Source organism: Saimiri boliviensis, chromosome 3, assembly GCF_048565385.1.
Source record: "Saimiri boliviensis isolate mSaiBol1 chromosome 3, mSaiBol1.pri, whole genome shotgun sequence".
Taxonomy (NCBI): domain Eukaryota; kingdom Metazoa; phylum Chordata; class Mammalia; order Primates; family Cebidae; genus Saimiri; species Saimiri boliviensis.
Genome location: NC_133451.1, coordinates 35,098,750 through 35,111,272, shown reverse-complemented (window position 1 = coordinate 35,111,272; position 12,523 = coordinate 35,098,750). Strand labels below are relative to the sequence as shown.

General features: G+C 37.6%; 1 protein-coding gene across 1 annotated transcript in view; it reads right to left on the bottom strand.

Annotated features, from left to right (window-relative positions):
• Nucleotides 1–9,031, bottom strand: part of DTHD1 (death domain containing 1) — a 65,148-nt gene extending 56,117 nt beyond the window's left edge. Inside the window, exons 1-2 of the mRNA XM_003927502.4 lie at nucleotides 7,713–9,031; nucleotides 5,166–5,781 (exon numbers count right to left, since the gene is read on the bottom strand). Of these exons, the coding sequence (XP_003927551.3) occupies nucleotides 5,166–5,781; nucleotides 7,713–7,983 (887 nt within the window). The 5' untranslated portion in view covers nucleotides 7,984–9,031. The remainder of the gene's footprint in view (nucleotides 1–5,165; nucleotides 5,782–7,712) is intronic.
• Between the last annotated feature and the right edge of the window lie 3,492 nt (nucleotides 9,032–12,523).

Genomic DNA, 12,523 nt, shown 5'->3' with positions numbered 1-12,523 from the left:
TTTTAGAAAAGCTGAGGAAGATACAAAAGAACTGTGAATTTATCATTAGTCATAGCAATTAGGAAAAGATTACATACAATCCCCAAAAATCAATCCAAAATCTTATTTTGATCATTCATTCTGCTCTTTTTTTAACCATCAATTTTGCCAAGGTTTTTAGAGTCATAGATTTGAATTCAAATTTGAGATCAATCACTATTAACTTGACCTTACTCATTAACAATTATTATTAAAATAGCTAATATTTTGAACCTTTCTGTTAAGTAGTTTTTAGGCTATGCATTATTCTTGCAACTATTGTGTTAGTCATGTACTACTAACATAAGTATTTTACAGATTAAAAAATGGAGGCTTAGAAAATTTAACTTTTTTAAAGATCCCACAGATGGTAAGTTTTGGAACAGATAATAGGCTCCATCTATCTTTAATATGAAAGTCCAGACTCTTAAATATAATATCTTAATTCTGCAAATCATTTAAAAGTGCTGGTTACTTTATTCATTGCAAATTGAAACTAATATCTAATTCACAATAGTGTGAAGACTGAATGAGATAAAACATTTAGACTTATAATAATGTGTTGAACTAAGATGTGCACTCAATAAATGCTGGATTTCTACATTAAAATTACCAGCTTGACTTCCTCCTATTTTTTGTACTTTAGGTTCTGGGGTACATGTGCAAATGTACAGATCATGCGTGGTTGTTGCATAGGTACTTACAGGGCAAGGTGGTTTGCTACCTCCATCCCCTCATCACCTGTATCTGGCATTTCTCCCCATGTTATCCCTCCCTACCCTCCCTACCCCTCGCTGTCCCTCCCCAGCCCCCCACCAATAGACCCCAGTGTGTGATGCTCCCCTGCCTGAGTTCCTCCTGTTTTTTATTACTTCTCCTGTATACTAGAGAAATGACTGAGATACAGGCAATGTTAAAGAGAAATAAGAGGATCTATATATAACATAGCATTAATGTCTACCTCTAGAATAATGAGATTTTAGAGGTTTTCCAATCATAGTTAGAAGGAATAGAAAATGACCCAGCACATTGTTCTGCTTGAGTATTATTTGGTGATGGTGATAAAAGTAATTCAGAAAATGAGAAACATCGTTTAATAGAGGATACAGTGACCTAGCATTGCATAACTTTAGGAATGACTCTCCTCTGTGCTTCGGAAATCACCTTAATACACTTTTCTTCCAGGAGGTATGTTTCCCAACTGACAGATGAAGGAAGGCAAGGAGACTTTTAAATGCTTCCATTTTCTCTAGCCCTAGACAAATAGATCTAGGCTAGACACTAAAATACGGTTATGCAGTAGTTACCAAAACAGCATGGCACTGATATACAAATAGCTACATAGACCAATGGAAAAGAATAGAGAATCCAGAAATAAAGCCAAATTCTTACAGTCAACTGATCTTCAACAAAGTAAACAAAAACATAAAGTGGGGAAAGGACACCCCATTCAACAAATGATGGTGGAGTAATTGGCAAGCCACAGTTAGAAGAATAAGCCTGAATCCTCATCTCTCACCTGATACAAAAATCAACTCAAGATGTATCAAGGACTTACATCAGACCTGAAACCATAAAAAAATTCTGGAGGATAATATCAGAAAACCCTTTCTAGACCTTGGCTTAAGCAAAGACTTCAAGACCAAAAACCCAAAAGCATATGCAACAAAAACAAAAATAGATTGGACTTAACTAAACTAAAAACCTTGTATACAGCAAAAGATACAACCAGCAGAATAAAGAGACAACCCCCAGAGCTGGAGAAAATCTTCTCAATCTACATATCTGACAAAAGACTAATAACCAGAATCTACAAGGAGCTCAAACAAATCCACAAGAAAAAAACAATCTCATAAAAAAGTGAACTAAGAACATGTATAAACAATTATCAAAAGGAGATATACAAATTGCTAACACGCATATGAAAAAATACTCAACATCGCTAATTATCAAGGAAATGCAAATCAAAACCACCATGCAATTCCACCTTACTCCCGCAAGAATGGCCATAATCAAAAACTTAAAAAAAAAAAATGCATGTCAGTGTGGATGTGGTGAAAAGGGAACACTTTTACGCTGCTGGTTGGAATGCAAACTAGTACAACCATTACGGAAAGCAGTGTGGAGATCCCTTAAAGAACTAAAAGGAGAAGTACCATTTGATCCAGCAATTCCTCTACTGGGTATCTACTCAGAGGGAAATAAGTCATTATATGAAAAAGATATACGGATACTCATGTTTATAACAGCAAAATTCACAATTGCAAAAATATGGAACAAGCCCAAATGCCCATCAATCAAGTTAATAAATTGTTATATATATATATGTATTATATATATATGTTTTATATATAACATATATATATAAAACTATATATAACATATATATAAAACAACAGTATTTCATGGCGCATATATATATATATATATATATATATATATATATGCACCATGGAATACTATTCAACTATTCAGCCATAAAGAAGAATGAAATAATGGCATTCACAGCAAGTTGGATGAAACTAGAGATCATTACTGTAAATGAAGTTACTCAGGAATGGAAAAACAAACATTGTGTGTTTTCACTTATAAGTGGGAGCTGAGCTATGAGGATGCAAAGGCATAAAAATGATACAACAGACTTTGGGGACCCGAGAAAGGGTGGGAGGGAGGTGAGAGATAAAAGACTACACACTGAGTACAATGTACACTGCTCAGGTGATGGAGTCACCAAAATCTCAGAAATCACTGCTAAAGAACTTATTCGTGTAAACAAATACCACCTGTTCCCCAAAAACCTATTGAAATTTTAAAAACTAAGAATTTTTTAAATTAAATAAAGACGTATCAGTCAACAATGGACTGCACATACAATAGTAGTCCGATAAAATTATAATACTGTATTTTTGCTGTACCTTTTCTTTGTTTAGGTATGTTTAAATACACAAATACTTATCATTGTGTTATAGTTGCCTGTAGTATTCAGTATAGTAACATACTGTACAGGTCTGTGGTCTAGGAACAATATGCTCTACCATATAGACTAGGTGTGCAGTAGGCTATACCATCGAGATTTGTGTATGCACACTCTGCATTGTTTGCACAATGACAAGATCACTCAACCACACATTGCTGTGAACATATCCCCATCATTAAGTAACAGATGACTGTAATCACACTGGTTTATTCTAGCCTTGTTTTCCCTTTGTGTATACACCAGGACACCTAAGAAGAGATAGGTTTCTTTCAGAAAGCTATCTGGGGGAATTGACAACAGATTCTGAGTGAGGCTCTATTTATCACACACATCCTTTATGTGGTCTGATGGCTTCCTAGGCTGAGGGATTGCAATGAGTACTCAACTTCTCAAATACACAAACCAAGCACAATTGGTTTGGGTGCTGCAAAGAGGAAATCGCTAACCAGGAAACACCTAAAGGAGGTGTTAGAGGGAGTGGTTCAGGCAATGACTCATTAACAGATGCTTTGAGTCATTTCTGAATGTGCGAATATGCAGCCTCAATGCTTTTCTCAAGGGAGACTAGGTAACCACATACTGACTACTTTAGCAGTTGTTTGTTCGGAGCGGTAATTCTTACAAATCCTGTAGGTATATCATGCACTGAATATCCTCATCCATAGAATTCATCAGACTCTGACCTGTACAAACCTTACAGCTAAATTAGAACCACCTCTTCATTTTATAGGCGAGATAACTAAGGTCAAGATGAGCAAAATGACTTGCTTAAGATCATAGTCCTCAAAATGGTATCGTAAACCGGAAAGAGCATCAGCACGTCACGGCAGAGGTGGGGGAATTGAAGGATAATAGTGAGTGGCAGGTGAAGAAAGTGGGGGGTTTTGGGGCTAAAATAAATCAATAGACTAGCATTTACCTGGGTGTGAATATCTAAAAACGTGGCCTAGTGCTAAGTCCTTTAAATGATTTTCTCATTTGATCTTACCAGATGATCCCAGGATGTATATATTATTTCTACAAACAAGAAAATGAGGCTAAAAAATGAAGCAAGTTGCCTAGGGTCAAGGAATTAGTGTATAATAAAACAGAAGGTGACATTTAAGTTTGTCTGATTCCCAAAACAATTTGGGTGTTATGTTTGTCTGGGAAAATATGGTCTGTGAATATCTTATTTTATATGGTCAATAGGGCCTTATTATCTCTTTGCACAGGAGAAAAGATTTATAAAATAGATTGGTCTTTCTCACTTTTTTGAAGTCACAGACTCTCTTAGAGAATCTGATGACCATATCTGAGGAAATGGAATCGTTCTGAACACACATGTTTAATTTTAAGAACTTCCCAAAGCTCATCCAGGAACTCCCTAGAGTTCTATAGACACAAGTTTAAAACTCATAATGATTTTCTTGAGAATATAAATAAAGTAAATCTGAAGCTAAAAAATTCTCTCCAAATTTTCTAACACTCTGTAGTCTTCTAGTCTTTCTTATTATAATTGAAATAGTAGCAATTTGCAAAGTGTTCGTGATCTGGACAATTGTTCATTTTAACTACTTTCCTAACTACTCAATTTCTTTCTCTTTAAAGAAAAAATGAAATGTGTTTGTTTCTTAAAGCTGTAAGAAATAAACAATATTAATAATAGTGGCCATATCAATTTTTATAGGAGTGATTTAAGCTGAATTACTGATTTACAATATCTTTGGGAAGTATGAAATGGAAATTTTATTCATGTATAAATAGTATGCATATTGCTATAGTCTATATGTTTATGTCTCCCAAAATTCAGCTTTGAAACCCTGGCCCCCAAGGTGATGGTATGAGAAGGTGAGACCTTTTGGGACATGATTAGGTCATGAAGATGGAGCCCTCATGAATGAGATTAATGCCTTTATAAAATAGGCCCAAGTGACCTCGTTCACTTTCTCCGCAAAGTGAGAACACAGCAAGAAGGCACCTTCTATGAACCAGAAAGCCCTCTCCAGACACCAAATCTGCCAGCACCTTGATTTTGGATTTCCAAGCCCCCAGAACTGTGAGAGATAAATATCTGCTGCTTCAAAGCTATCCACTATGTGATGTTTTGTTATAAGAGCCTGAATGAACTAAGACATGTACTAACTATAGAAACACACATATACGCACTTCTCACATTGCATTTACTTACTCCTTTTCCATTATATTATGCTTGTGTTTTATATTCTCTGAATCATTGGGAAGAGTACTATTTATATATTTCTTGGAGATATCACATATTATTGAGGATGTGGTCATCTCTTCTCTTTGGCTTTCTGAGGTCTCTTGAATTTCTCTCTCTGTTGTCTGGATTATGCCACGAATCTCTTCCCTGTTGCCATTTATGTTCTCAACAGTTATGTGTTCTATTTCTTTTTCATCTTCATTGTCTGCCTTATCTGGGAACATTTTGTTCTGTGACTCTTCTTGCCCCGTTACAAGTCCATTCAATGACGTATTGTTTTCTTTTTCCCCTAATGCTGAACTCATGTGTGTTTTATTTTCTTTTAACTGGACCTGGTTTGTGTAATGACTTTCCTCTTCATTTTTGGGAGAAACAGTAGCTGTTTCTATGGCATTTGGTTCCCCTCTTGCAGCAATGTAGGCTGCTTTCGTGTCTTGAATGGAGGACATTGTCTGCTGTGGAGTACAGTCATCATGCATGCCGCATAAATTACACATCTCCTTTTCTTCTTTCTTTAGAAGTGCAGCAGTGCTCCCCAAATGTTCAGTTATTTTTATGAGGCAGTCTACGAAAGCAATGATTTCTGCACACATATACATAGACACACAAAGAATAAATACAAAACTAAGCCAAATTATGTTTCTGCACTGCCATCTAATGAGACATGGCAAGATAATTAGAGAAACCAACAAAGACCTTTACTAGGCATTTAAGCCAACTTCCTGAAGGAGAAGTCATTGTACAACTGTCACTCCTTTAACATTGTCTGATTGACAACAAAACACTTTGAATATGGTAGCAAAGAGGAAATCTAATCCCTCTTATGAAGATACTTTGAATATTTAAAGACAGATGTCATAACCTCTCACACCCCCAATAAAAACTGAAGTCAACATCTCCCTCGATTGTTTTTCATTTGGTATGATTTTGAGAACTGTTCTTTTGCTAATGAATGTACAACAGTTTATCAATGATCCATTTAAAATGCTGGGCCAAAAATTAGGTGAACACTCCAGAGGAGGCTTGGGTAGCAGAAATACCATACCTCTGTTATTTTGGCCAATGTAGAGCTATGTTTTGGAGCCTAGTTTACTGCTATGAGAATTGGATTATGTTTATACTATTCCTCCTAATGAATTTGTGATCATGATAGTTTTCAAATTTGTCCTTCAAAGAATAGTTCTGACCATACCAATTCTCTAATTGGAACCTACAGTGGACACTCAAAGCCTACTAAATCAAGTCAACCTGTGGAGTAAACTCTCAGCACAGTATAATCTGATATAATCTCTCACTCCATCTTCATTCTTCTCACCCTCCTATGTGTTCATCCTGCTTCTCCTCACTACTGAGGTCACCTGGTGACTTCTCGAAGGCTTAGTACCTCTCTAGTCTTTAGAATTCTGTTCTGAACTAAAGAATATGTAATTTAAGGTCCCATAGCTTAGTGTTTTTAAAACAAATCATCCCTTTACTAGTTTGGGCTTTTCTTTGGAATCCAGTTCTGACAACTTGTTTTCTGTCTTATACCTGAGAACTTGTCTTTAACTCCTGTTCTGGTAGCCAAATCCTTGTTTTTCCTGAATACATCTTCGTCCTGTTATGTTGCCAAGGACCATGTTCCACTCCCTCCAGAGACTAAAGATCTGATTATGGACTCCAGCTGATGGATTCTCAGTCATGCTGCCTTTGGACAGATTTCCCTGATGTCCACTATTTGCCCTTTAGGACTGAATTTCTTAATATCATCTACCCTGGGATTTCCTTATAGATGGAACCTGCCCACTTATCTTGATACTGCATTATTTAGAGTTGGATTTCATGATACCACCTATATGCTTATATGGAGTAATGGTTGTTATATAGGATTATATTCATCAGATTCCTCATTCTTCCTGCCTTACTGTATTTTTCTGCAACCATAACTGGACCTATTCCCAAGAATCCCTCTCCAGCCCCAGTATGTGGGGATCCAATTCCCTGTCCCAGCCCCCTCCAGTCTTCCCAGTAATTACACAATTAATAGGTCTAAGCTGAAATGACCTTAGAGATAGAATATTATATTCACTCACACACACACACACACACACACACACACACACTACTAGCTCTGCCTCAAACTAGGCCTGCATTTTCCTGTCTCTTAATCTTGGGTCCTACTAAAAATATCTAGGCTCCTTATTTCCTGCTGCACAAATCCAATTCATTCTTTAAGCTTCAGCTTAAATGCCACGTTTGTTCTAGCAAACTTCTCAATTCCCCACCCTACAGATGGGATTTGGACTGCTTCTGAAGTCCCAAAGCACTTCATTCATGTGTTTCTAATGGGACTGGCCCCAATGTCCCTGGCATTATTGTGCATTTGTCTCGACTTATTTCCCCTATGACACTGTTAGTCTTTTGTGGACAGAAACTCTATCAGAGCCTGTTGGTATGCTCATAACCCCTCTCAGGTCTTGCCCTAATCAATATTTCTTAAAGAAAGAATAGACCAAAAAAAAAAAAAATACTTGCCTTGTCTCCAGACAGATTGATTCTCCTTGTCAAGCAGCACACACAGCTGCTGGCAGGTGGAACGCAGGGTGCCTGCCGTGTGCTCCAGCAGCTGGTGGAGGGCCCCGCTGAGCTCCTGACCCAGAAAGACCACAGTGGCCATCCAAGTGGCCCCACCAGCCCCCTCACAAAGGTCATCACCCAGGAGTGCCTGCTTTAGCATCTGGTTTTGTCTCCAAATCTGCTTCAATATTTGGCCCAGTTTACCTGAGCCCATGTATTCCATATCCATTTTATGATCCAAAAGTGGTACGTTCTCTCCTGACAGCAAAGCCTAAACGTTTTGCAAATTCAAACTTGGCGATGGTTATTTCTCCTAAACTCTAGGAGATGATCCAAGTCAGCTAGCCAAGTACTTTCTCACAACATAATAGTTTATTCAGTTTAGTGTTGACTAGTGAGAAGTTACTATGTGACCAAGGAAGGGCGTTCCTGTACCGTGGATGCTATTGTGTACAGAATAGATTAATCACTGGGGTAGAGCTAACTCACACGATCCAATTCTCCATGTAAGTTTTACAAATTCCATATACTGTGTAAGTCCCAAACACTTTTCAAGTTTTGAGGCAACAAAATATGGATCCCAGGTAGGATAAGAAGTTTATTAATCAAAGGTAAACTGTTTAAAAAATATTGCCCATAGCAGTCCTGTATACTTAAAAATATTTATGGATGAAATAATGTGATATCTGATTTGCTTCTAAATAATCTGGGAGCATAGGTTTGGGGTAGAGGTATAAAATTTGCTGTAAGAATTAATAAATGTTGAAGCTGGATATATGGTTACATATGAGGTCCTGACAATTCACTCTAATTAATATGTATATGTAGAATAGTTTTATGACCGAGAGTTTAAAAAGATTCCTCTACTGGAGCAGAGCCTATTGCCATTAGGTAAGTATAATTAGCATCTTATATGGCAAATCTGCAGAGACTGAGATAGGAACTTGGCCTGTGATAATTTCCCTCTACGTAATTGGATAAAATGCCCTTCACTGAAAGAAAGCAAACCTGAAGAGTAGCTCTCTCTAAACTAGCAATGAGTCTTTACCATGTGTAATTAAAATTCAGATACAACAAGCTCTCCCCATGGCTGCCCATCTGCCAGCCAGCACACTGTATACGGGCTATGCCATACAGCACTTGGGGGTATTTGGAGGAAACCAGAACAGTCTGCTTCCCTTTCTCCAATCCCGCCACTCAAGGAAGGGAGAACACACACCCACACCAAAGGGGAGAAGGCAGTGAGGACATTCCAGAGAGGCTCACGTTCCCTCAGGGGCACTGGAAAGAAATGAAAGTGTTTCAAAGGGAAGCCGGCTGCTTCCCTGCCACTGGCAGCACTTTATCTCATCTTTAGCACTGGAGTTCTAAAAGCTACACTCAGGGCACCTGGAAGACAAGATGGGAAAAACAAGCCCAGAGAATAAATAATGAAGAATGACTGCCACTGCCCTAAAGACTTCCAAAGACTTTGAAGGGAAAGGAAAAGAGCAGTATTGAGTACTGCTGGCTGCAGTGGAGAGGAGCTCCTTCTCTCCTAAGTGTCTTATTTTTCAGTTAACTTCTGTTGGCTGAAAAAAGGACCTTTTTTGCAACATGACTTCATATCACTTCATGGATTGCATCATTTAAATCTTCTCAAGCTAAAGACTTTCTCATTCAATTCTATTTTGTTTCTCTTATGCCTTAAATAGATGTATCATTCCCAATAATAACGTACACATGGCTTTAATTCCATGCCAGTTTGGAAAACTTCCTATAGCATTTACTGTGGGACAGGGACTAAGCGCTGGAGGTCAGGCCTTTTTAGGACTTCAAGAGACAGATGCGTGAACAGATTATGAACATAAAGCTTAGACCGTGTTGAGAGCTAGAGCAGAAGTATAAAGAAAAAGTTTCATAATAGCTTTAAGGAGTAAAAAAAGTAATTCTGCTTAGAGGCCTGGCAGATGTTTGAATTAGAAACTAAAGGATAAGCAGGCTAGAGCGTAAAAGAAAAAAGACATTCCAGCATAGGAAATAAGATGATCAAAGTCATGGAGGCATGAAATTACACGGTAGGATCAAAAATGAAAAGGTATAGTTTTGGAGGAAGGTTCAGTTCATGAGTCAGGAGAAGTGGCAAATGAAGAGTTCAGTAATTGTGGAGAGTGAGGAGAAGAAATTGCATATTTTTGAATCAGGTTGCAATGTGATAAAATCTGTGCTGCAGGGATGCAGATCCTTTAGATGGCAGAGACATAAGAGTTAGAAGGCTTGAAGGTCTGTACTAAAACAGCTACAGAACAGATGAGAGAAGGGGGTGCCATGAGATGGGATTTGAAGTATAGTGGATAGAACTCACTAAACTTACCAAACCATCAGATTATAGGGAAAGGAATAGAAAGCATTGAAAATGCATCCATTTATTTAATTGAGAAGTATTTGTTGACCACTGGTATAAGAACAATGCTTAGTATTAGAATATGACTAAAATTTTAAACTTAGATGATTACATAGACAGTAAGACTATTGAAGGATGGATTTAAGGGGGGGCATTAGGCTTGATGGGTAGATAATTTGTTTAATTTTAGGTTTGCTGAGTTTGAGGTAACTCAGAGAAATTCCTTAGAATGTGTTTGAAGTTAAAAATTTAGAATAATATTGGCATATTTGAGTGTCATCAGTAAATAAGTGGTAAATGAATCCCTGGAAGTAGAAGAGACCAATGGAGAATTTACCAAACACATTTTAAGTACTGAATAAAACTGATAATGAAATAATACTGGATCACTTGACTAGTCTACATTTATTTCTAGATACGTGGGAAAATTATTTCTCAGGGAGAAAAAACAAACCCAAACCTTCTCCTCCATTCCATTCACATTTGCTCTCCTCAGGTTTAAACTTGTTCTCTGTTTGGCTTCTTAAGAACATGCAATATTTGCAAAGTGAGACCTACCACAGGCCACGCCGCATTTACTTGTTAAAACACGCATCTGCATGTTCCTGCACCTTGTTTTCCATTAACTGATGTCACTAACCACAGAAAGAACAGACAATCGCAGTCAAGACACCCACAAAAGTTAACTGCAGAAACTCATCTATATGGTTTTAACATTTGATTCACATCTTCATTGTTGCCACAAGTTATGATGACCCCTTTTACTTTCTTACTGAGAATTCAGTGCTTCCACTGATGTTACTAAGCAGTCTTGAATTCATACCATTATGTGGTCAAGAAGGCAACCGTTTTTCTTGGCATTAAAAGTATCTAAGTGGATTGGAGATAAAATTCAAATAGTAGGATAGTTCCTGGTTTACTACATAAAGAAATAAAAACATGCAATAGATTGGACAGGCTATAATGCCAAACAGGATGTGAAGACCATGACCATAAAGTTTTGAAGTGTAACAAAGAGTGCTATTTTTCATGGCATTTATACTGGGTAGTGGTGGGTAGGCCAGATGTCAGCAAAAGAGTTATGTATGCCTGAAGTATTATGAGTCAATGTTATTAGTTCTGTCGTGATTTTATTTTCATTGAATTTCTGTAGTTGCCTAAGTCAGAGACTTTGGCACATATAGTCCAGAATAATTTTCCCCTTTTGAAAATTCATATTGAAGGTCTAGTCATTTTTGCCTGTTTAAGATAACCTCATACATTTAGATGATGAGTGGAAGGAGAAGGAAAAGGAATTGTTTTCTTTGGTAACTTATTGCACTAGAAAACTATAAATTATACATTCTAATGTGCTTATCAATTTAAAAATGTTTCAAAGAGCAAGTGGTCAAAATCAAAGTTAGCACTTCTGATTAAACAAAGTAGATTAGATATATATTCCATCTGTGATTTCTACTGAAAAGGATAAAATAGGGAGCCCGAGGTGGGCAGATCATGAAATCAGGAGATCAAGACCATCCTGGCTAACATGGTGAAACCATGGGAGGCAGAGGTTGCAGTGAGCTAAGATGGCATCACAGTGCTCCAGCCTGGACAACAAAGTGAGACTTTGTCTGAAAAAAAGAAAAAAAGGATAAAAGGGTAAAACAATATATAAATCCCAAAAAACAAAGAGAATGCATGATAGAATGATAGGCAAAAGATGTCAACAAACTTCTGGAAGGCTAAAAGCAGATGGACAAGTGGTAAATAATCGAATAGAGCTGAAACCTAAGCACTCAGACAGTGGAAAATAGGTGAGTTCTTTCCACAGAATCTCAGAAATTCCCAGAATTAGAGACACTTGGGACCTCTTAAAGTAAAAGTAAACATAGGGTTGTAAACAAATGTTTTTGTTGAAACTCTATTTGGAGCGCAGGTAGATTCCTAGATTCCTCTCTTCTGCCCCACATAGCCAAAGAGCCAGGCAACAATCTCACTCCCACCCATCAGAAGCTAGATACTTTCTCTGAATAAATGGTGGCAGCAAAGCTGAGCAGAACAGAGAACTGGAGGGGTGCCATGCTGACCATGAGGATTAAGTGAATTTCTACAAGGTTAAATTATGAGGTGCTACTCTATTCTTCTGCTCAACTCCAAGAACATGGGTTGGGAAGCATAACCTCCCAGGCAGAAAATGAGAAGTTTCCTCTGTGGAGTAACTGAACACTCCATCAGAAAACCTACTGATAATGAAACTTTCAGTGCCCCTCTCCCTATTTCCTACCCTCAAAGCCTGCTCTGCCCCCGCCAGATCATCCACAGTGAAGCTTTGCATCATATAAAGCTTCCAAACTAGCTCTTCAGGCCTCACTTTAAGTGGAATAAGAACCAAGCAAGTTGGGAT